Source organism: Galeopterus variegatus, unplaced genomic scaffold (genome assembly GCF_000696425.1).
Source record: "Galeopterus variegatus unplaced genomic scaffold, G_variegatus-3.0.2 Scaffold3909, whole genome shotgun sequence".
NCBI classification, from domain to species: Eukaryota; Metazoa; Chordata; class Mammalia; order Dermoptera; family Cynocephalidae; genus Galeopterus; species Galeopterus variegatus.
The window spans coordinates 28,018-53,427 of NW_007730020.1; the positions used below are offsets into that span (position 1 = coordinate 28,018).

Here is a 25,410-nt window from a genome sequence, read left to right on the forward strand (position 1 = left end):
GGGGCAAAGTCTTAGGGTGCGCGGGGTCCGGGTCGTGGGGTTCCTAACTTTGGGAGGATATGTGCCCAAGCTTTCCCACCTGGGGCGTGTAAGTAGAAAGGCCTGGAGACGATGAGGGCATCCTCGTGGGCACGGTCCAGAGGCGAGGGAATAAGGATGGGAATAAGCACCCTCACCCGGGTGCTTGGGAGGGTCACAGAGCGGTTCCTTCCCAATGTTTCCACCAGGCCTCAGGCAGGGAGCGCTTCGTCGGGGGCTTCAGGCGACTGCGCGGACAGGGAGGTTCGTAGCAGGAGGCCAGGGAGTCAGGCAGCAGCCTCAGAATCGCCTGACTTCTTGGGAGGACGGAGGCTGGGGTCAGATATATATGTGTACTCTGAGGGCGTGGCTTTCCTAAGGACACGACCCAGGTCCTCCAGGTTCTAGATAAAAAGGAACGTTAGTGCGGGTAGGCATGGAGGGCCAGACTTGAGGCGATGCCTCGGAGTGGATGCAGCTGGTGGAGCGCGTTGCTGCGGGAAAGACGAGGGACGGTCAGCGAACAAGAGGCCCCGCCTGAGGTCTCTGGAAGGTGCAGGAGTGGAGGAGGGGTGGGTCCTGCCATTCCGAAGGGCTAGCTATGGGAAGACAAGAAGCGCAGGTTTGTGCGGGCGGGGAGATGCAGGGCATTACGTTAAGGTGATGGGGAACTGGGGTCAGAATGCAATGGGCAGGGCGACCCAGCGTCCCAGCAGAGTTGTCACTGGGAGACACGGGGTGAAAGGGAAGCTGGATCGTGATGGTGGACAAACTGGGGTCTGGGAAGTGTTGGAGTGCGCTGGCAAGGGGGCGCGATGGTGGGGGGCGCTGACAGCACGCACCAGAGGAGCAGGTTTCGGACCTACGCAGCCCGGCCTCTAACCCCGCTCTCTTGCAGACCGTGCGCGTCCAGGGCAATGACATCTCGCACCGGCTTCGGCTGTCAGCCGTGCGGCTGCAGGACGAAGGAGTATACGAGTGCCGCGTGTCGGACTACAGTGACGACGACACTCAGGAACACAAGGCCCAGGCGCTGCTGCGCGTGCTCTCACGCTTCGCCCCGCCGAACATGCAGGCCGCCGAGGCCGTGTCCCACATCCAGAGCAGCGGCCCGCGTCGCCACGGTTCCGCCAACGCCGCCAACGCTAACAACGCGGGCGCCGCCGACCGCACCACCTCCGAACCCGGCCGCGGCGACTCATTTAGTAAGCTGGACAGGGTGCTCCAATCTGAGACTTCACTCATGAGACTTCTCCCTCCTGCACATGTGGTGAGCATTGCAGAGCTAAAGGTGATGGACAGAAGCTGATGGAGCTACAGAACAGAAAGTGTCATCAGATTGCAAATGGCTCAGCAGTTGCTATTTTTGTACATTCTCTCTCCTTGCCATTTTGAGGTAGAAAATGGGGATGATGCCATGTCCTCATCCTTGACTGGATGGGGCTATTTGCCATGAGTCAGGAGCTCCTCAGTGAGTAAGGACAACTTTGTTATGGTTTCTTGTGGTCCACCAGCAAATTAAAATACCAAATTTGCACCTGTGTCATGCCCAGTGGTGCTGCCTTGCTGTACAGGCCGCTGTCAGTGGTGGGCCATTGTGATGGGAGGAGGTGAGGCCCATGCCTGCAGGAAGCTGTGCTCTGAGGAGAGACTGCTGTTTGCAGTACTAGACAACTACGTCTCTAAGGGAGAAGGGAGGAGAAGGAAGAAATCCCCTTCACCATGTCAAGTAGCTAAAGAGCCTCTTGGGGCAGGCCTGGACTGGAGAGGAGGCACCTAGACTCCCTTTCAGTGTCGTATAACTTCGTATAATGTATGCTATACGAAGTTATTACGTTTTAAGCAAGTCACTCCCTCCCTGAACCCCACTCTTCAGTCTTGTCTGATGCAGAGTCCCACAGAGAGCATCTCTACTGGCCTTAAAACACTGGGAGCCTGGGCTTGGGGACAGTTGCATATAAAACCTACCAGATGTGATGGAGCACACTGTCATGCCCCTACAATGGTAGTTTTCAAAGTGCAGTCCACCCGCCACCAGCTGAAGATCCAGGCTCCTGGATTGTCCTGCTGAATACAAGGTGACAGTCCTTCATATCTTCTTATCCTATCTCCCTACCTGATTTAAGCTTCCAACAGTTGTGACCTGCCAGTCTGTCCTGCACATCAGTTCAGTTCTGTTTCTCACTCAGTTATACCCCCTGTGGGAGGTTTCCTTAGTGTGTCTCAGGCTGTTGGCTGGATCTGGAGGCCTCATTGCTCTTAGGCTCCACATAGGAACCACCAGACTTTCCCCCAGGCTGTGGGGTAAGGTGTGTCAGCTGGGACCTGTAGAGGGTCTCTCCTAAACAGCCACAAGTTCTCCCACCTTGTGGGAGGGCATGGCACTTTCCACCCCCTGTGTTAATTTAAGATGGTGCTGTGATGAATAAGCCCTAGAATGCCAGTGGCTTAACACAATTCAAATATGTTATTTCTCATTCACATCGAGTCCTACCCTGGAGTCGGGGATGTTGTGACTCTGTTCCATGTGGTCATTCAGGGACCCAGTGTGACAGAAACTACCAGCTTCAGCAAGTGGCTTTGGAAGCCCACTCTAGGCATCGACAGATAGCCAACGGACAGGGAAGAGAGATGAAAGATAGCCCTTCTCAACTCAGCTCCCTAAGGAAATGAAGCACTAATGCTCTAAGGCATACATTGTATATAATGAATCAACTTCTTTCTTACCCATTTAGAATGGCTCTCAGTGTCTTAGGAAAGTAGCCACACAAATCATTTTGGTAGGGCTTAATTCTCTCAGAGAAAGGCTGGTGTAGAGAATGGAAAGGCAAGTTAAGGACCAGGCCTAGAAGTGGTAAATATCAGTTCCGCCTCATCCATTGATCAGGACTCAGTCACATGCTGCAACACAGATGCAAGGAAGGCTGGGAAATATAGTCTGTGGCTTGGCAGTTGCTTTCTGACCTCATCTCTTCACAGTGGAAAGGGAGCGTGACTCTTTGGGGGAGTTAGCCACCTCTGTCAAGCACACAGTAGGAATGCTGAAAAAGTGCTTGTTGACTTATAGAATGATTGGTAGTCTGTGGCTTGGCAGTTGCTTTCTGACCTCATCTCTTCACAGTGGAAAGGGAGTGTGACTCTTTGGGGGAGTTAGACACCTCTGTCAAGCACACAGTAGGAATGCTGAAAAAGTGCTTGTTGACTTATAGAATGATTGGCTTAACTGATGCTGTTTGGTGAAGAGAAGACCCTTCCACCCCATCCTGTTGGACCCTGCAAGTAAACATCTGTGTCACAGACTGGAACATCCCTCTGGGATGTTCCCCAGACCATGAGTAGAGTGGCAAAGCAGAGGATTTGTAAAGCAAAAGCCCACATGGAGTTGTGCCTCCTCCATTTACTGGCTGTGTGACTTGAGGCAAATGACTTAACATCTCTGAGCCATTTTTTTAAATGAACAGGGTAATCCCTGACTTCAGAGGGAGGTTGGTATGAAAATTGTTTCACATATGTGTTCATTATTATCCCCATGGCCATTAGTTGCTCTGGCTGGAGAGGAAGAGGATGGGGAAGATAAAACTAAGTGGTTGGCAATCATAGACCAAGCTATGGAGGGCCTTGAATGCCAAGTGGAACCAACAGGGTTGATTAAAGGCTTTAGTCAAGGAAGCACCATGTGAAAGAGATCTTTGAGAGTAAGCTTGGTAGTGCTCACAGAATGGTAATAAGGCCAAGGTCATGAGCTCATTTCTGCATGAATCTCCCTCTTCCCCTGTCCAGAGCCTGACCTCTGAGCCTAATCAAGACTGACCTGACTGCCTGGCATAGCCAAGCAGATCCACAGTCTCTGTGCTGGCCACAAGGGGTGATGGTCCGGGGCATCTCATCCCTACAGCAGGGAACCACCCATGGATGGAGGGATGGACCATGTCCTTCTTTCTAGATGATATGGGGGTCTTCAAGTCAGCTCAATCCCGATGGCACCTGCCAGCCACAGAGCAGTATGTTAATACCCGTGTAATTCAGGACAGCAAACCAGGATGGGGGCTCCCCTCTGCCTTCCCTGGAGCAAGGAGTAGCATTCACTGCCACCCAGAAAGCACAGCCAGCTGGGCTCCCAGCTGGACTGACCGAGCAGTGCCACTGAGATAGGGATACAGTGGCCCCTAAGAGCTCTGTCATCCCAAAACCATTGCCAGCTCCTGAACAGGCCAGGAATCATGTAGACTCATCTTGGAAGGAAACTCCAGTTTCTCTCCAGCCCTCCTTTGGAAGGTGCAGAAGGTGGACCTTCAGCTGGGAGGTCAGAAAGCCTGTGCACCCACTTTCCAGGTGAAGCTCTTGGGAGAGTCACTTTGCTGTGGGCACCTCTGTGTCCCACTCTGGGCATGGAGAAGTAGGTTACAAGACCTCTAATTCACAAACACACCAGAATGGCCTTAATCCCAAGGAGGGAACCATGTTAAGCCTTGTGTTTGATCTCATCCCATCACCCACGGCCACCCGGGCTGTGGGCTTGGATGGGAGTGAAGCCTGCAGACTGTGTCTTGGATGGTGGGCATTAAATACCTTTCTGTGTGGCTGCATCGCCACGTGGTGCCCTGAGCTCAGCTACCAGCAGTGGGTCCTGCCAAGCCTCCCCAGGAGGCAGCAGGCCTGCTGATCACTCGTAGCTGCCAACAAAATGAGCTGGTCCAGGTGGATGACCTCGGGCCTGGCCTCCCTGGCTCACAGTTCTCAGCGGCTTGGTGGAGAGGAGTCCAGAAAGGACTGTTACCACTTGGATAACAGGCAAGAGTGTTTGCAGAGTGTATTGGTCAGGGTGCTGGCAGAAGCAGAAGGCACATTTAAAACGGGTTACCGAGGGGAGTTGATATAGAGTATTTATAAAGGTGTGGACAGGGTTAGGACGATAATGAGTGCAAGTCCGCTGGCCTAGCAGCAGTGGGAGTCATTAGCACCCCTAGCCTAAAGGAGCAAAGGAAGGGAGAAATAGCAGAACCCAGAGAGGATAGCTGGGTGGAGAGGGCTGCCTGATAGGAGCAGTGACTTCAGTGAAGGGACACAGCCAACCCACAGTGACCCAGCAGGAACCGCATACTCTTCTTGCCCTCCTTTTCCCTGTCAGGGTCTCCCATTGGCCAAACCCTTCTGGAAGCCCGGGGCAAGGAAGCCTAGGTGATGCAGTTTATAGAGGTCAGCCTCCAGGGGGCCCAGAGCAGAGTGGAGAAGGGGGGATGGAGGATCTGTTGGGGTTAGAGGGCTCATCCCAGGTATGGGTCAAGTGGACACTCTCGCTGTTCCAGATTGGCAGTTCCAGGTGTGGGTCCAGCCCACCTCCCCAGACAGTCCCCCATTAAGCCATTGCTCCTGGAAGAAACTCAGAAGGAAGTCTCTACTTTTTGTAAGTGAGCTGCTTTTGTAATGCCAGGACGGAGAGAGGGAGAACTTACTTGAATCTTCATCCTTTATCTACTGCACAGCCGGGCAGGAAAACCCTTCCTTTGGCCCATATGTGCCCAATAGAGTCAAATACATATTTGCACTAAAAGTTTATGTGCAAAAACTCATTCGTTTCACGTCTCATTTGTCAGGAGACATTTTGGTATTTATGCTTAAAAATAAACATGGGCTGAACCAGCAACACAGAGCGGGCACAGGAGGCTGGGCCTTTTCTTAGCCATGTTAGTAAATCTGGCTCCTAATTAATCTGAATGCTGACCCATTTTTCATGAATACTTTGTTGCTAGTTGCCATTTCTGGAAAAAAAGAAAGAGAGAAAGAAAACAAAACAGAATATCATCCAGACAAACACTTCTAACCAGGAAAGGCACCGCAGTGAAGCTGAGTGTGGCCTCAGAAGAATAGTTTGCAACTGAATGGCTTGTATGTTGGCAAGAGGTTCTCCTCTGTAGGGACCTTGGGATCAGATCCGTGGCGTGTGAACCTCTAATTAGCCTCAGGGCTCCAGCTCCAAAAGAGACGCCATGGCCCCCACAGAGAGCTGGCGGGCTGTGGCAAACCGCTGCCTGGTGCCCACACAGAGAACTGGCTCTCAATATTTTAATTAATAATGAGAGAAAGACAGCCAAGGCCAGGGGTGTGATGGCTTTAGAGAGGCTGTTACTGCTGGGAGCCAACAAGGGGGAGCATCCTTGGGCGTCACCATGGCAACCATAAACCGTGACCAAAGGGGGCTGTGGGCAAGGTGAAGACACTCGCTGCATCTCCACCCATGCCCTGAGTGGATGACACAGTATGCGGAAATGATGCCAGCATAACCCAAGAGAACCATAATGCAACAGACAGAGTCTCCAAACACACCAGCAGGGCCAGGGACCTGTGCATCCTGAACAGGCGGTGGAGGTGGTCACCTGGTTTTCCCGTCTCCCCAGACCCATAGGATCTGAAAACCATCGCCTTAAATAAACAATCCACTCTTCTCTCAAGCTCTGATGTGACATGAGGATCATAATTAAGGAGAAAATAAACCTGGCAAAAGATGTCCTGGAGAAGAGAGGGAGAAGCTTTCTGAGCATCCCGAAAGAGAAAAAGGGTTTCATAAAGGAAATGGCTGAGACTTACAGCTGCCAAGAGACGCCTGCATCGTCCCTGACAGTGGCAAACCTATACGATTATCAGTGATGAGGCCTCTTCTCCCTCATCAGCCAGTCACCTTGGGATCCTGCCATGCTTGCCTGAGCAGGAACCTGAGAGGGGAGCCATGCACCCACACTCAGGGGAGTCAACATCCAGATAATTCCCAGATAAAGCCATCTGTGTCAGAGGGAGTCTCCAGAGGGGATAGTCCTAATCTAGCTGTGGGAATCAGGGCAGTCTTCCTATAGGCAGCATGTGACTTCAGGCTTGAAAGAGGCACCTGGAGCTGATATACTCCCAGCTTCCATCAGTAACCTGGGAAAGCGTCCAGATCCCTCTTCTCCTCCCCACCCCCACCCCAGTGCCCCATGGATTGAGAAGGTCGCACCAAATGGAATGGTCTTTGTCCATCACTGAGTGGTCGGTTGACTCATTGCATAGCCATTCTCTCAGCATCAGAAAAGCCCCAAATTAAGGATAAAATAGCTGCTCTTGGATTATAACAATAAATAATACTTGCCCATTACTGAGTATGTACTATATGCCATGCTTGTTTCTCTCACAGGTTCCCTTCCTTTCTGTAGTTTTCCCTAACTCCTCCTGCCTCACTTCATCTTCAGTGGATACAGCCCCCTCCCCATACTTGTAGCTGGAGCCCAGACCCTTTCCCCAGCTGGAGCGGCAGCCCGCAAGAGAACTGAGAGCCGGCCTTTCTAAATGTCACTGGGAGCCAAACCCCCCAAGGAGCTTCTCATTAAATATGCCAGGAGCACATTCTTAAAGCTCTGAATATTAAGGATTCCCCAAGCATCCACAGGAATAAATGAGGTCAAGTACTTTTGTAATATGATATTGATTAATGCTGCTCCGTGTGGACAGTGGCAAGGGCTTGGCTGTGGTCTAAACCCCTGAGCTTTATGGGAGACGCCAGCATGGTTTTAAGACATTTTCACAGCACAGAGAAAAAAAAAAGTATCTTTTTTATTCCCCCATGCTTTGCTGACTATTACCAGGCATCTCTTGGAAACTCATATCCAAAGCAGTGAGAAGTTTCACTTTGTCTTACATAAGGGCTGCAGGAAAGTTTGAGATAGTAGTGAACAGGCCCAGCCCCTGAACTCCTACTTCCAACCTGTTCTTTATGAAGGATGACAAACCGCCTTCCCTGGGCTGGTGCTTCTGGGGAAATTAGCCTGCTTGTCAGTGGCTTTGGTGCTCTCAGGGAAGATGTGCTATAAATACCAAGATGGATTACCCAATTTGGAGTCCTCGGGGTTAGGGTTTAGCGGCTGTCAAGCGGCAAGCAATGCAGGTAGCTGCAGGAGGTGCTCCGCAGCAGCGGGCCCTCCGTGGGCCCAGAATAGGAGGCCTGGGCTGTGCTTGGGCCTCTTCTCTCACCTGGGTCCTTCATGAGATGGCCCTTGAGAGATGGGTCTTATGAAGCCTGTCTCCAACAGCACTCCTGGGCGGAGACTTTCTAGAAATTATGGGTGTTTCTATTCTGTCATTAATGATCTCTGGCTGAAACATCAAAGCTTCTTTGAACTGGCTTCACTTGGCTCTGGTTTTTATGGTTGAAGAGGAGTGTTTGGGGGGCCTGGTGTTGGCATGAAATAGGGAGCCAACGTGAACATTTCAGAAACTGTTTCCCCACCCTACCCCCATCCTCCCACTTTTCCACATCCATGGGTCCTACTCTGTCCAGCTCGGAAGTGAGCTGCCAGAAGGACAGCCATGAGGGATAAGCCACTCAGCAGTCTGTGAAGGCTGTTTGTCCACTTTATTTCTATTTTTATTTTATTTTATTTTATTTTATTTTATTTTATTTTATTTTATTTTAATTTATTTATTTTGGCAGCTGGCTGGTGTGGGATTCAAACCCTTGACCTTGGTGTTATCAGCACCACTCTCTCCCGAGTGAGCTTACCAGCCAGCCCCATGAAAGCTGATTGTCAACACAGTGTCTGCTAAGGACACCCGAAACCCATCAGGGTGCAAGGCCAGGAAATTTGACCTAGGCAGGTCAGTCCTCTCAAGAGCTGCCCATTCTGGTGGAAGAACCAAAGCACAAACCTGAGAGAGACTGCAAACAGTTCTGGAGGAAGTTATACTCGCCACCATTTCCAACCATTTCATTCTTCCTCTCAACTCCGCAAATGTTCCCTCCTGTTCTGCTAGCTGGCTCCTACGCAAGCTGGGATCTGAATGCCAACACATACCCGCTATGGCTGGGCCTTACAGAGCTCTGGCAACCCAGAGGTCGTAGTATGTGTCTTGCCCTTGTTACCCTCACCCTTCGTAAGTACTATGTGTCTCATTTTCCAATGCATCCAACTGCTTGGATTCGAATCCTGACTCCATCGCCTCCCACTTCCCATGTGCAAGTTCCTTCATCAGTTATCATCTGCATGAAACCAGTTCCCGTGCCAGAGGGTGGTTGACAGGATCAGAGGAGATAATCCACGGAAAGATGTTAGCTTAGCACAGAGCCTGGCACCTAGAACACTCTCAGCAGATGTTGGCTCTTGTAATTGGCATTTTTCATGGGAATGGCATTAACTGTCCAGGCTCATTTAGTAAGCTGGACAGGGTGCTCCAATCTGAGACTTCACTCATGAGACTTCTCCCTCCTGCACATGTGGTGAGCATTGCAGAGCTAAAGGTGATGGACAGAAGCTGATGGAGCTACAGAACAGAAAGTGTCATCAGATTGCAAATGGCTCAGCAGTTGCTATTTTTGTACATTCTCTCTCCTTGCCATTTTGAGGTAGAAAATGGGGATGATGCCATGTCCTCATCCTTGACTGGATGGGGCTATTTGCCATGAGTCAGGAGCTCCTCAGTGAGTAAGGACAACTTTGTTATGGTTTCTTGTGGTCCACCAGCAAATTAAAATACCAAATTTGCACCTGTGTCATGCCCAGTGGTGCTGCCTTGCTGTACAGGCCGCTGTCAGTGGTGGGCCATTGTGATGGGAGGAGGTGAGGCCCATGCCTGCAGGAAGCTGTGCTCTGAGGAGAGACTGCTGTTTGCAGTACTAGACAACTACGTCTCTAAGGGAGAAGGGAGGAGAAGGAAGAAATCCCCTTCACCATGTCAAGTAGCTAAAGAGCCTCTTGGGGCAGGCCTGGACTGGAGAGGAGGCACCTAGACTCCCTTTCAGTGGGGCTCCTTCCAGGAGAGATAGAGCCGCCTGTGTGGGGAAGCTCAGTGCTCCTCAGGGAAGGGCCTGGGAGGTGATGGAGGCCAGGCCACATCACAGGCTCAGGGCCGTGCTGGCTCTTCCTCTTGCATTCCTGCATTTGCTTTTCGTGGCCATGTACTGCCCATCTTTTCTCACGGCAGCTCGCTGTGCTCGATGATTGCCAATAAAGGGACCCAGGGACTAGTGAGAAGGACGTAGGACAAAGATACCACCTCCAGGAGGTGCTGGGAGTGTGATCCAGCTGCATGTAGGGTTAGGAGGCCAGAATCCCTCCTGCCCAGCCCCACCCCTCCATTTCCTCCCATGAGCCTGCCTCCCACCCAGCACAGAGAGCCCAGTGCAGACTCGAAGAAGGAGGCCTGCCCCCCCTGTAACTAGACAGCTCCAAAGACAGAGAGCTCTTCCCTCTGCTGACCCCTGGCCCACTGCCCATCAGCTCTGCTCGGGAGGAAGTCAGTTTGCTTGAAGCCAGGAAAGCCCAGCTGCATGTCTGTCCCCTTCTAGCGACTTTTATTACAATTGATTCTCGTACAAATGCCACTTGGCCCAGAGGAAGAATCCTTAATAAACACAGGGGAGAGGGAGCTGACGTCACGTTGGGGTTCTGTCTGAGCTGCAGAGGGGTGCCTTCTGGCCAACTGCATCTGGTCTGGCCTAGGACACGGGACAGGGGGCTGCCCAGAGCAACAGGTAGACTGAGTCCCTACCTCAGGGAAGAGGTCATGGTTTAGCCATGCGGGAGGAGCTCAGAGAATCAACTCAGGGCTCGGCGGGGGCACAAGAGGGGTTCAAGCAAAGGTGGGGCCAGGGTGAGCTGGCAGTTGAGAGGAAGTCTTCCCCAACTCTTCAGCCAGAGGGGGCTCATCCATCCTGAGCTCCCAGAAGTGCCTTGCTGCTGCCTCGGAGCTCCCAGCATTTCCTTCCCTTTTCTGAAATCAGTACCTGGCTTAGTACACCCTCCAGACTGATGCTTCTGCCGGGGAGGTCAGATTCTCATTTCTTTATCCCTACTATGCAACATTCACTGGGCCTGGCACTAGTACATTCATTCATTTACTTATTCAGCAAATGTTCATCAAACATCTTTTAGGTGCAGGAACTACTGCAGGCACTAAGGGCATGATATGAACAACTAATGAGGTCCTGAGAGTCTGACAACAGAGGGAAAGACAGACACTAATCAAACAGCCATGTAGCAAGTGGGAATTTACAGCCATGGCTGGTACTTTAAAGGAGAAACCCATGGACTATGAGAATTAAGAATATGTAGGCTTGTCCCAGTCGGGGAAGAGTCCCTGAAGAAGTGTCATCTGAGCCATAATCCGGAATACAGTTAAGAGCTGCCTAAGTGAAGACAGAGGGTAGAGCCATTTAAGAAGAGGGAATAGTGTGTGCAAAGGTCCTGTGGCACAAAACAGCCAGGGAAATGCAAAGGCCTGACAAAAGGTTACTGTGGCTGGGGTAAAAAAAAAGCAAGAAGGAGGAGCAAATGGGAAATTAAGTCAAGAGGAGTTCACTGGTAAAACTGTAAGGTCTTATGAAGGGAATAGGGAGCTTTGGCTTTGTCCCAAGAGCAGTAGGATGGGTAGCAAGTTTTGGAAATGATCACTCTGGCTGCAGTGTGGAGATTGGAGAGGTGGTAGCAGAGTCAATGGGGGAAGGCCACTTTAGAGGCCATTATCCAGCCAAGAGATGATGGGGCTTGGACTAACTGGATGGGTGGGTAGTTAAATGTCTGAACAGGTAGTGGGATGCATAGGTAGAAAAAAAAGTAGCTGGTGGGTGGGTGGAAGGAAGGATGGTGAAGGGATGGACAAGAGGATGGAGGATGGGTGGAAGGAAGGATGAGTGGACGGGTGGATGGGTATGGATGGAAGAAAGAGTGAGTTTGGAAGGGGTGGAAAAATAAATAGCTGATGGATGGGTGGAAGGATGTGTGAATGAGTGGATGGGTGGGTGAATGGGGGATAGAAGAAAGATGAGTGGATATGTGGGTAAACATGGATGGAAAGATGGGTAGATATGGGATACAAGTTGAGCCTTGCAGGATGGATGGGATGGGGACTGCAGACATGCCTAAGGCTGGAGTTCCTGGCACCTCAACACTGCCCATTCAGGCCATGTCTTCCAGGAAGGAGACCATAGGGAGAAAGGTCCCAGGTGTGGCATGGCCCAGAATTCCACGCCGGCCCATGCTCTCTGCCTGTAGTCCCTGGGCCACTGCACACGGACAGGAGGGATGGGCACAGCAAGAGGACACAGCCAGTCCCCAGCCTGCCTCCCGTTCCCCTAACCCCTCAGCCTTTGAGGGGGTGGGGGGAGTGAGTAGCTCCTCCGTCTGCTAGACACTGGCACTCTGGTGGATGCAGCCTGGCCCAGACTTGCTGATTACTGTCCATGTAAAAGTTAATGTAGTTATATCTTTTCAGGCATTTAAAAAATTAAATCTCCAGGTGGACAGATGAATAACCGTTTCCACATTAAAGACTCATGTAACAAGAAAATACACAAGGCAATAATTCATAATACATTCTATTCTACAGGGTCATATTTTAATGTGTGACATATCCTGGGCTGCTCCTCTGTGCTAATTTTATTTAATGAGCACGTCATAGAATTTTCAGAACACTATCCTTGGGCAATTAAAAAGTGTTCTTTTTCTAAAGAAAAGTCTTCAGTGTGAAACAAAAAGAAATATCCAGGTGTCATTGAGACGAAACCTAGAGGCAGGTTGTAATAGGAAAGAACTATTGTTGCGTCCTGGATATGCTGGCCTTAGGGACTGTCATCCCTGCTCCCTGACTCTCTGGCCATGGTCCGTCATACCTGCCTTTGCTTGGGCAGGCCCAGCTCTGCTGAGTGGGATAAGGAAACTGAGGCCTGGACCCACACACTGAGTAGCCTTCATTGAACAAGCATTAATTCAGTACCCACTATTTGCCTGACCCCTTGAGGTGCACAAAGACTGTAGAGGGGAGGGGAGGTTCCCCAGACAGCAGGTATTTAAATGGGGATAGGATGCGGGACTTCAAGAAGGGGCAGGGTCCACTCATTCAAAACACTGACACTTTCCCATTTCCCCGTCTGTGTAATGGGCATATCAGCATGCCAGTATCCACAAATCTATGAGTTTTAGATCCGGAAGAGTCCCTAAACAGCCTAGGATGAGTGGTTCCCAAACTGTGTTCCTTGGAACCCTGGGCACCCAGCCCCACCCCCAGCTTCAACCAGGGCCATTCTGTTTCTAGTGGTTTTTTATATTGGGGTTCCATGCAGCAATTAACTTGAAAAGGGGGTTCTACTGCTTTAAAAGGTTTAAGAACAACTGATATAGTTCTAATGTGTATATACACAAACATATAAAAATATGCAAATTATATGAAACGTATAAAATATATATATGTGCCACCTTCTAGGGGAAGAATTTGAAGTGGCTTATAGAACTGCCTATAGAAAAAAAAACTTTTTAATGAAGAAATTGGAACAAAGGCAAAATGAAAGTAAATTTCTGAAAATAGTTTGACAAACAGTTGGACATGGAGTTGTGTGCAGACAGTGTTGGGCAGCTAAAAGGTCAGATCTCTGTGATAACCCTGTGCTCCCCATAGGGGCCTCGAGACAGGCCTCCCAACCCCAGCTGGTACTTGAAGATTAAAAACAGGATGCCACATGTGCAGCATCTGACCCAATGTCTGCTGCATCATGGACCACCTGGGGACATCTAAGAAACATTTTCACTCGTTCATTCATTCAACAAACACTTTGTGAGCATCTCAGGATATGGGCAGTGTGCTGGGTAATGGGGACACATACAGAGATGGTCATGGTCTCTGCTTTCCAAGGTTTACCCTCTGGCAGAGGAGACAGATGTCAAAAGGTAAACACACCCACGGCTGCCCAAATATAGCCCAGAAGAAATGGAACTGGCTCTGGAGCCCATGGGACAAAGGGAGCCTCCAGATTGGGTTCAGGAGGACCCGATGTCTGAAGGAGACCCATGGGATGGGGAGGAGGCAGATGGTTGAGTGGGAAGGCACTGGAACGGTGGAGCTGGGAGGGAGGTGTGGGGGTGAAGGCAGCCTGGGCTGGCTGGGCAGGGCAGTAGCCAGGTGAAAGGAGTTAGGTCTTCAACCTGAGCTGAAGTCTTTGGGGAATCTGGGAGAGGGGGTTTGCACCTTGCATTTGAAAAGGGCATCTGGGGGCCAGCCTGTGGCTCACTCGGGAGAATACGGTGCTGATAACACCAAGGCCACGGGTTCGGATCCCATATAGGGATGGCTGGTTTGCTCATTGGGTGAGCGTGGTGCTGATAACACCAAGGCCACGGGTTCGGATCCCATATAGGGATGGCTGGTTTGCTCATTGGGTGAGCGTGGTGCTGATAACACCAAGGCCACGGGTTCGGATCCCATATAGGGATGGCTGGTTTGCTCATTGGGTGAGCGTGGTGCTGATAACACCAAGTCAAGGGTTAAGAACCCCTTACCGGTCATCTTTAAAAAAAAAAAAAATGAAAAGGGCATCTGGCAGCCACAGTAGAGTGCAGGGGTGCTCTCGACTGGCTTGTTGGAGTCAGTGGTTGTGGGGACACCAGTCAGAGACTATTGCCGCTGCCCAGATAATAGCTGATTTGGTGAGAGGGAGGGTTAAAGGACCAGAGCAGGGGTGAGCATGGGGCAATGGAGGGGGTGAGAAGGCATGGGATTAAGAGCTGTCTTGGAGTCATCTTGTGGGTGCCTCTGGACTGGGCTGGGGAGAACGGGTGGGCTCTGGAGAACCAGAGAGGAAAGGGAAGGGCAATCTAGCAAAGTGTGAGCGAAGGCCTGGAGGCAGGAGAGTGTGGGCACATACAGCCCCCCGTGAAGAAGTCCAGTTTGCCTGGAGCTTGGGACACTCAAAGGAGAGTGGAGGCAGGTGAGGCAGAACTGTCTGTCCAGTGGATGGGGTCAGGAAGAGCTTCCAGCCAGCTAAGGAGCCTGGACTTGATTTGTAGATACCAAGGAGTCACTGGGGATAACCCTCTACTGCCTACTAGCTGTGTGACCTTAGGCAAGTCACTTAACCTCTCTGGGCCTCCCCTGTGAAAGGAGAAAATGGCTTCTACCTCCTAAAGCCACTGAAAGAGTTAAAGGAGAGAATTCTAGTTAAGGGCTGAGCATGACTCCTGGCACTAAGAATCGCAGGCCTGTTAGCACTCTACAACCTCGGAGGTTAGCAAATCCAAATGGATGGGGCAGCGGTCCCTCAGGTGAGGACTGGCAGCCTCACCTTCCCTGCCTGATGCCCACTGTGGTCAGGGCTGCCAACAGCAGCCACCTGACCACAGAGAAAGGGCCTGTTTACCATTCTCATTAAGTGACACCATTAAAGGATCATTTGTGGCAAGATCTCATTTCAAACAAAAATAGGAAGCTGGAGCTAGCAACAAAGTTGGTCACATTAAAAAGCCATCATGAATGTTAAAATTCAGAAAAAAGTCTCATTGCCACTTTCCCTCCCTTAAAAGTAGCCTGGAACTGGGGCCCAGCGGAGGCATCAGGGGAAAGGAGAGGTCCTGCTCTCTGGCCCTGAGAGGTTAGTTGTGTGGACAGAAGCCAGACTGCCTGGGTTCAAGTCCAGCCCTGCTGTTTATCTTAGTGTAGCCTTGATAGGGCTGCCAGATTTAGCAAATAAAAGCATAGATCACCCATTAGATTTGAATTTCAGATAAGCAACCAATAACATTTTAATATAAGTATGTTCCATGAAATATTAGGGATATACTTGTACTAAAAAGTATCCATTGTTATGTGAAGTTTAAATTTAATGGAGCATCCTGTACTTTATCTGGCAACCCTAGGCCTTGGGCAAATCACTTGACCTCCCTAGATCTGTTTCCCCATCTGTAAAATAGGGGTAAAAGAAACTCCTACTGTTACAAGGATTGAATTTAACATAGGTAATATACTTGCCACAGTGCCTGGCCCTAGGAAGTGCTAGCTACCTTCGCTGTTATTATCCTAAAGATGCTTGGCTCTGTCTGAATGAGCTTGGCTGGGTCGGTTCCCTGCCATTCAGTCCCCACTGTGGGTCATCAGCTCCAATGCCAGATCACCATGTCTTGGCTGTGGGTGGGGCTACTTGCTGGAGGCTGAGTAGAGGAGGCTCAAGGCCAGGCCTCTGTGCATGGGCTTCCACCTTGACTGGAGAGGTAGAACATGCAAGAAAAGCATTTATAGGGCAGGGGGAAAATAAGGGGGCAGAGGCAAGGGCCACATGAACAGCACAGATATTTGTGCCAAGCCCTCTGTGCTTGGATACTCAGGGAAGGCTCCCTGGAGGAGGCAGCACTTATCCAAGGCTTGAGAAACAGGTCAGGCCTAGACAAAGGAAAAAGAGGGGGTTAGCCATGCTGTAGGGTCAACCTAGAGGTGCTTGCAGGGGAGCAAGTGACGAGGGTGAGGTTGTTGGGAGGTCTATGGAGAAACCCCAACTGTGGCACTGAGGTGGTGGCTCTTTTTCCTGTGGGCAGAAGGGACCCATCAAAAGTTCTGCACCTCGGGAGAGTTCCCAAGGTGTGTCTGAAGGAGGAAGGTGGGCACAGGTGGTAACGAAGGCAGAAACATGCTTTAGGTCATATAGACCAGGACTAGCAGAGGCCTGAATCCAGACTGTGGCAGGAGAGTGAGACTGCAATAAGGAATGGCTGAAACAGATGGGCAACCCCTGCCACCTCTGCCCCCATTTGCCCCAGGAGCTCCTCCCACCACCTGGATACTGAGGCTGCCACCTGGGCATCATCCACAGTGGACATGATGTCACCCACAGGAGGACAACTTGTGTTCCAACCCAGGAGCTCGCTGCCCAGGCCAAGGACTGAGAGGAACTAGGCAGGAGGCACTGCGGGCCTGGGTAGGACCCGACAGCAGGGCGGGATCAGCACGGGACAGATGGGTACACGTCTCCTCTGCTCTCTCACAGCTCCGCATCCCACACTCGATTTTTCTTTCAAGTATGTCTTTTTCCTTTAAGACCAATGGCATTCATTGCTCCTACTTTTTGCCCCAGTTACCAGCACACATTAATTTTATGGCAGAAATTAGTTCTACCCAAATTCCGTTAGTGCTCAATTATTTCTTGCTGACTCCCTTTGAATAAATATCCATGAAGAGGCTTTAATTAAAATGTCAACAAGGGAAGCAGCCTCCCTCTAAGGTAGCAACTTCTCACTCAGCAGCCAGCTGGCCAGGGCAGCGTCCAGGAGAGTGCGGAGAGCTGGGCATGTGGCAGGGCCCAAGAAAAATCCCCCCAGATGCTGCCAGAGTGGGGCAGACTTGGCTGGCCATCTGCAAGCTGGGAATGTCAGAGCTAGGAGGGCCAGTCCCCCACCATCAGGGAAGGGGCTTGCCTGGTCACACAGCTGCATAGGGACAAAGGTGGGATGCAAGCCAGGCCTCCTGGATCCAACTCCAGAGCACACCCAGAAGTTGCAAACTCAGTCCCCACCAAGGGTGTATTAATCAGTTTTCTGTTGTTTATAACTTAATACCAGAAACTGGGTAATTTATAAAGAAATAAATTTTACTTCTTACAGTTTCAGAGGCTGGGAAGTCCAAAGTCCAAGGAACACAACTGGTGAGGGCCTCGTTGGTGGGTGGTGACTCTACACAGCAATGCAGGGTGTCACATGGCAGATGGCTTGAGCAAGAGAAAGCTAACCTGCTCACATGCTCTCCTTTTAAAGAGAACCATGCCCATTACTCCATGAATGGATCAGTCCATTCACAAGGGCATAGTCCTGACAATCTAATCACCTCTTAAAGGCCCCACCTTAATTACCATAATTGGATTTCCCACCCTCTTAATACTCTTACAATGGGGATCAAGCTTCAGTGAGTTTTGGGAGGACATTCACTCTACAGCAAAGGGCCAGGGATGGGCAATGGAGCTGAGTGAGGCTGGCTGGGCTAAAGGAGCCCAACTGCACAGGGATGGGGGTGGGACTGGCAGCTCACCCAGGGCCTAGATCACGGGTCAGGAGGGAATGGTAAGGGGAAGATTATTGCAGAGAAGAGCAGCCAGCCATTGTTCATCCCAGCTTGGTGGAAAGGCAGGCACAGGATTGCCAGCTCTTAGGCCTTTCCAGTAGACACCCAAATCTATGCTTTTACTCCCCAAATCTTTACATGTCAGATTATAATGCACAATTTTTAAAACTCTGTACATACTAAACTAGACCCTTCTGCAAACCAGACTCAGCCCTCAGGTGGCCAGTTGGTGCCTTTACATTGCCCCAGGCTCCATAGAAGATGGTGTTCTATAACCAGTGAGGTGGGGGGAGAAGGTGGGGAAATAGGGAGGAAGAGTGAGGGGTCAGTCTCCACACATGCCCCTGACATTGCCCTCGGCACTGGCCTCGGCTTCTGGACCACACGCATCCCCGCTTCAGGGAAAGGGATGGCACCTGAGCCTGGCCAGGATGACTCCCAGTGCCCTCTCTTCGTGCTCACTCCACAAGCCCCTGCAAACCCAGAGAAACTCACCACTCCCTGGCACCGGGAAGCTGGGGAGGGAGCTTTCTCCTTTGGCTGGCATGTGACCATCTGCCACACTCAAAGAGTGGACCCAGGGTGCAGCTGAAGCAGGATGGGGGCCCAGACCATGTGACAGTGAATAGGGAGTAAGAGCTGGTCTGTTATCAGCTGCCCTGGGCAGATATGCTACTGTCCCCATGGCTAAATGGATGTTCAAGTCCAGCCCATAAAAGCCATTGTTGCTACTGGGGGTGGCCCTCTTGTCTCACTGTCAGGGAACAGCAAAAAAGAGAAGAATAGAATCAAACATCAGTGCCGAAAGGGCCCCTTCCGGGGCACTCAGCATGGCTCTATCTTTTCTAGCCAAGAAGCCCTTGTTCAAAAGACAAGTTACGAACACACAAAATGCAGAACAGATGTGAGTGGCCTTGATCTGCTTGATACAGAGGAGGGGCCTGTCCTCCAGCTCCTCGTCATGGGCCTCATGTTAGGATATCCAAGCTTACTGCTGGAATGGCTTTATCCATTGAAACTGGACAGTGTCTATCCCTGTAATAGTTCTTCTCTGGCTACTTGTACTCAGTGTGTGAATATTCTGTGCAATACTGGAGAATGTGCGTCAAAGACAGGCAAAGCGTTAGTGTCAACCTGCAACATGAGCCTCCAACTTAGCCAGGCTGCAAAAGCCAGACCACCATTTTTGTGTGCAGAGCCAGCTTAAATTTTACTTACTGTTCTCAAACCTCGGGGGAAGAAAAAAAAAATTAAAGCACCTGTGAGCAACTCTGAAAATACCCTCTTACTCTAAGGGGTATTTTTTTGCAAACCCCTGATCCAGGCCAGCCCCTCAGCTGAAGCTCTCAGGTAGGTCACCAGCAGGCCTCCAATGGAGACTGAACCAGAGCTGGCAGGTCTGGAGGCTCCTTAACCCCCAATGGAGAGGGGCTGCAGCTCACTCCTATCCACAGCCTCATGACACGTGCTGCAGACCACCCTCAAGGCACAGGGAAACCATCCTTGATACTAAAAGGGTGGGCAGAGCAAGTGGAGAGAGAGTAGCAGCTGCCCTGGCTACTGTCCCAGCTGGTCAGTGGCAGGGGTGGGGTGTGGGGAGCCTACTGTGATCCTGATGCCCACAGGGTGAGGGTGGACCCCTCTGCACTCTGTCCCACAGCATAGACCAGAGACCCCATGTTCAGTCTAGGTCACAGTGTGGATGACAAGCCACCACCCTACATACCCTCCCTAACTCCCAAGCTTAGCCTTCAGACAGTGTGGGCAGAGCGTGGGTCACAGAGGCTGACCTGAACAAAGCCTCCTCCTTTACTTTTATCCCAAGGCATTAAATAGCCACAAAGCTTCCATATTGTTTTCTGGCAGGGCTTTGGAATTGTGCTTTCACGGGATAAATGGAAATGAGGAATTTCCCAGTCAGAAGCCTGCTTGGTCTGGCACCTTTGGTGTGCCCGCAGGGGTAGGTGGGGGAAAGCAGGAATGGATGTGCCATTGTGTTCTTTGAGGGTCTCTTTTAAATGGCTCCAGTGTGTCCCTTATCCTGTTCACCATCTAAAAGATAAAATTAATATCTTAATTGCTATCTTAATCTTGAGCCAGAGAAGCTTTGATTTCTTTAAGAATGATTTGCAAAATGGTAATACTTGTGTCATATAAAGAATGAATCAGCTACATTACAGGACTTCCCTCGCCTCCCAAGCAGCCTGATTTTCCAGCTTAATCATGACAGATAAACTTCTGCCTGCTCTGGTGCTATTCCTGGTACTCCTTAGGAAAGGAAGAAATAGATAAAGAGACTGTTAGCATCCAATCAATGCAGCTGCCTCTGTGCCAGCCAGCCTGCTCAGACTAATGCCCCTAGGAACGCAGATGTCTCTACACCACATAAGAAAAGAGACCACAAGGGTATGAAGGAGATCTCATCTCAGCTCCTCCAAATGCACCTTCTGGACCCTGCTCTGTAGGGTCATGGTGAGCTGGGACCTATCAGCCCAGACAGCATGGACAGTCCGGGCTGCCCAAGTCATGAGGCAGGAACTCGAGCAGCAGATGTTGAGGAGGCCCAGAGGCCAAGTGTTAGCCAGTAGTCAATCTCTCTTGAAGAAGACAATACCTGGGCAGGGTGGACACTAGGCTGCAGGACTCCGGAATTCTAAACCATTGCTAGTGTGAAGATCCCACTTCCTCCGGGGCTATCCTAGAAGCCAGTCCTTTTTGGTCTGCCCTGATCCATTCGGGAAACCCAGTGAGACTGTATGTCTGATCAATAGTGTAGTAAAAAGGATCCAAATCCTGGGTCCTTTTTTTACCAAAGATCTGGGAATGTCTTAAAATAAGTGGTTGAGGAGATAGTTTGCCCTGTCTGTACAATTTTGGAAAAATTTCGTCTTGAGAGAAGGACACCCCCAAAAGTAGTTCTTCTTCAACTCTTTTCAAAGAAGTAGCTATGTTTTCTTTGTGATGACATCTATTTGCATGGCACTGGACTCTGTTTGAGGCACTTTTGTTTACATGCTTGTATTGGTTAGCTTTTGCTATGCAGCAAAGCCACTAAAACTCAGTGTCTTTGGTGAAACATCACAACTGTTCATTCAGCTCATGATTCTGTGGTCCAGCAGTTTAGCCGGGCTCAGTTGGGCAGTTCTTCTGTTGGTATTGGTTGGGCTCATTCATCCATTTGTGATCAGCTGCCAGTTCAGTTGGGGGCTGGTTAGTCTAGAGGGACTTCAGCTAGAACATCTCATGGCACTTATCCTTCAGCAGCCTGGCCCAGATTGTTCACATGGTGGTAGGCTTCAAGAGCCACAACAGAGAGAGCAAGCCTCACTGCACAAGAACGTTTCAAGCCTTCACTTGTTTCACACCTGATAACATTGCACTGGCCAAAGCAAGTCACGTGCCCGAGCCCAGAGTCAGTGTGGGGGAGTGCTATCATAGGGTGTGGATGCTGGGGATGGAGGGAGGGGATCTTGTGGCCACTTTTGTAATCTGCCACCATGATATTGCTTAATCTAGACTCCAGCCTGGTGAGACAGGCCAGGCACACATTAATTTTATGGAGCCATGCACATCTGCCTTTTATGGGGAGCAACACAAGACCTAGAGACATGAAGGGTGTTGCCTAGGTTCACACAGTAAGCTGGCAACAGAGCTAGGCTTGAGAACCCATTTCCTCAGTGCAAGCCCACGACCCCAAACTAGTTACTTTGGCTCTTCCCCTATAACCCCCCATCTCACCCCCAGCAATGCTGGGCCAGGGAGAGAATAAGCAGCCAAACCCTGGCCACCTGCACAGACATCCACCAGCAGGAACACTGCAGACCCTAGTCTCCACCCTCGCCAGACATCAGCCTCCAGGAGCTGCCATGGCTACTTCTGCCTGGCCCAGCCCAGAGTGGCAGGCTGGTGTTTCAATACAGAGTCTTTTGAAAGTCTTGTTCAATCTCCAAACTTTTACAATTGAGTAAACTGTTAAATTCCTCACCTCTCCTATGCCCACAGTTCCACAAGCCACCAGGCCAGGTTCACCTTGCATGGCTCACCAGCCCATATCCATTTCTCCTGCCACTGCATATCTTGCAGGTCTGGAGTCCTGTTGCACAAGTACATCTGCCTGTAAACACCTCACGTGGGTTGTTTCTGTCTCACCTGCACCTGCCTGAGGGTTAGGTTTGCAAGAGCATAAAGATCCAAGCAGGAGATCTAGAAGGCCCATGGGCCCAGTCTGGCCGTGTGAGCTCTGAATGCCCAGGAGGCAGTGCTTTGCTCTGCTGGCCAGATCCCTGTTTTCCATAAACCTGAGCCTCAGTGAATCCCACCCAGGCACCTGGCCACCCGTTGACTTGTCCATCACCACACCTACCCCTCATCCTTCCCAGTGATGCGTGACAATGAGGAATGGCCAAAGAGGATCGGGTCTTTGGAGTGACCACCGCACTGCAATTTTTCCCACTGACGGATGGCCAGAGGCAGAGCAACAACTGAGCCAAGCTGCAGGAGGGCCAGGAGTGATGACTTCCTGAAAAATTAAGATCTGAAGAGGAAGGTTAGCACATTTGGATTTGTCCTGTCCTCAAGCTTCTCAGCAGGGGCCCAGAACTATGTGCGGAAACGATTAACTGTGGACCAGAGGCATGCACAGCGGATGCCCTGCCCCCTTTTCATTGAGGTGTTTAAACACAGCCTGCTTTCCAAAACAGACAGATGGAATCCCAGAATTTCAAGCTGAATCATTGGTCTAACCCCTTCCTTCTGCAAAGGGAGACGGGGTCCCAGAACATGAACTCTAGACACAGACAGTTATGGCCAGAACAAGAATGATTGGGGAGTGGGGGAAACACCTTGCATTTAAAAGAAATAGTGCTTCCACTTGGAAAGAAAAGGAAGTCATGCATTCATGCTCAGCCTTGTCAGGGAAGCCACAAACTGCATTGAGGCTGGGGGGAACTGGCTGTCCTGGCAGCAAGTGGCTGGTGTCGACACAGGAAGGGCCTCATGCACCCCCTTCCTGGATGCAGATCTCAGTCTGGCTGGCTGGGTCAGTGAAGGGAGGAGAGAGGCCTCCAGGTGGTACAGGTGAGCAGGGTAGGGCTGGACTCTAAGGGACTCTGAGTTAGCACTGATGTCTCCGAGGGTTTGGGCAGCACCCAGGAGTGACACTTCCACACTTGCTCCTCTCATAACCCTGGAGGGAGCATCGTGGTTTCTAGGTGAGAAATCTGGGGTTCATGGGTGGGCTTTCCCCAGTTGCACAGGGGGCCTCGCTACAGATGAGGACCCTGAAAGCAGATGGGGAACCAGGTGGGAGGCCCAGGTGGGGCAGGATGGAGTCACAGGTGTTACAGCCTCGGTGACAGGCCAGGGACCCAGGTTAGTGGTCGCATTGGACAAGCAGGTGGGAGTGACCCAGACAGTGCTAGGATCATGCATTATGGACCCTAGCTCACCCATCCCTGCCAACCAGTGATTTCTGAGCTCCCCACTGCAGCCAGGGGCATTGACTGACAATCTTGTTGTGGAAAGAAGACCCACACACAGGAACATCAGGATGCCTAAGACAGGGCATATGCAAATACTCAGTTGTGCAGTTTGGGCAGGGGGTTAGAGGGCACACACAAAGGGTGGAAGTGTGTGCATTCATGGAGCAGGAGGGGAAGCTGGGCCTTAAATGCTGAGGACACTACGTAGTGTAGTATTTGGGGTGGGGGAAGCATGTCATCTTTTTATTAAAATAATGTAATGACTTGGACTCTAGGACTACCATCTAGCACATCCCTCTCAGGCAAGAGGCACCTTGTGTCTGACCACAGAAGGCTCCTAAAGTGAGTAGCCTGTAAATAACAAACCAAAGCAGCCATCTTGCACAAGCCTCTAGCTGGCCTAAGCCTAGGGAAGCCTCCCTGTCCCTTGGTTCCCCTAGTCTGCCCATGAGCTGCTAGATTCTTGTGAATCGGGTATTAATCAAGCCTGTTTTCTTGTCCCCTACAGGCACTGGCCCTAGCTATGCCGCAGACCCGCTCCTGTCCCTGCTCCTGTTAGCTCTGCATAAATTCCTGCGCCTGCTGGTGGGGCACTGACAGACCGAGCAGCTTAGAGGACACACAAAACCTGCCCGGACACTCGGTGAGGACCACGTCACCAGATGGACACACAGAGACTGAGAGAAGCATGAAAAAACCTACGTGGAAAATAAATAAATCATATTTTTGAGGAAGTTACACAAATGTAGAACACCTAAAATAATGCATCTAGTTTCCAAATAAGATGGAGTTTGGACCATGCAGTATGCATGGGACCAATGATTTCTCTACTTCAATGTATTTTTCTTTTTTACGCTTTTCCTCCAAGTCTTTATTTTGCACGAACTGTTGAGCAATTATCTTTAGGATAATAGGTTAAAATGTTGGGTCAAAGCCTTTCTGACAAAGCAAAATATTTTTAGTAGATTATTGTGTTTAGGATTTTTTTAATTTACTTTTTTTGTTTGGGGGCTTTTCTTTTTTTATTAAATTATTTCTTTTGAGACATTTTGATTAAAAAAGACACATCTTATCATAATTAAAATTCACTGTCAATAATATTTATTTTTAAATAAAGATTGGAAACAAGGTCAGACACTTGTTTATAAACTGTATTGTACATTGCTGAATAACAGTTGAATAAAAAATGACTTTGAAATAAACTTTCTACAGCCATGTATAAATATTAAGCCTTGGTGCCCAACTGCAGCCCAGATGCCATAACCTCCTGTTCTCTGACACCAGCTGCACTGTAGACTGGATGTCAACCCAGCATGGAGGACACCTGGCTGAGGACGCACTGAGCAGATGGGAGCACTTACCCAGGCTCCCTTAGGGACAGGAGACCTCATGGAGGCAGGAGTGAGAGGAATCCTTCCTCCTGGATCCCGGAGGAAAAGAGGTCACTAGGAGGAGGGGTGATAATCAGTCAAGAACCACTCTTTCCCCTCTGGGTTCAAATTAATTGTGCAGGGCATTTGCCCACTTGGAGATTAAACATCAAGGTGCATTTACTGTTGTTGGTTTCACTGCTAGTTTGAAGAGGGAATTTGGAGAGAAGATGAGGCATTCCACACACTTTCAACATGCATCTAGATCTAGAGCCATCTCTAGATGCCTCTGAAATACATGGGTTTGCAGCAGGTTATACATTTCTTAAAGAAACTGACATGCCTAGCGGCTATTATTCTTCATTCCATAACAAGATCCCAATAAATAGCCAGATCCATTGGATTCATTTAAAACTTAGCCAGATTTTTTTTTTTTCCTTTTTGTCTTTTTTCATGTCCGGCAACAGATCGCAACCCTCAGTGTCGCGCCCGTACCGGACCGGGACCAGCAACGGGATCGCAACCCTCGGTGCTGCGCCCGCACCTCGCTCAGCCAGTGAGCGGGAACCGGTCTGTATGTGGGATCTGAACCCTCGGCGGGAGCGCCGCCGCACTCCCAAGCGGCGCACTGTAGCTGTGCGCCACTGGGCCGGCCCCATAAAACTTAGCCAGATTTTTATACCTGCTTTCAAACAAGCGTGGTTGTCATT

At 50.4% G+C, this 25,410-nt stretch overlaps 1 protein-coding gene across 1 annotated transcript in view; it reads left to right on the forward strand.

Moving 5' to 3' along the window:
* VSTM2B (V-set and transmembrane domain containing 2B) overlaps positions 1 to 24,532 on the forward strand; it is a 27,891-nt gene extending 3,359 nt beyond the window's left edge. The window contains exons 4-5 of the mRNA XM_008586269.1: positions 917 to 1,237; positions 23,790 to 24,532. Coding sequence (XP_008584491.1) covers positions 917 to 1,237; positions 23,790 to 23,927 — 459 coding nt within the window. The 3' untranslated portion in view covers positions 23,928 to 24,532. The remainder of the gene's footprint in view (positions 1 to 916; positions 1,238 to 23,789) is intronic.
* The last annotated feature ends 878 nt before the right edge of the window (positions 24,533 to 25,410 follow it).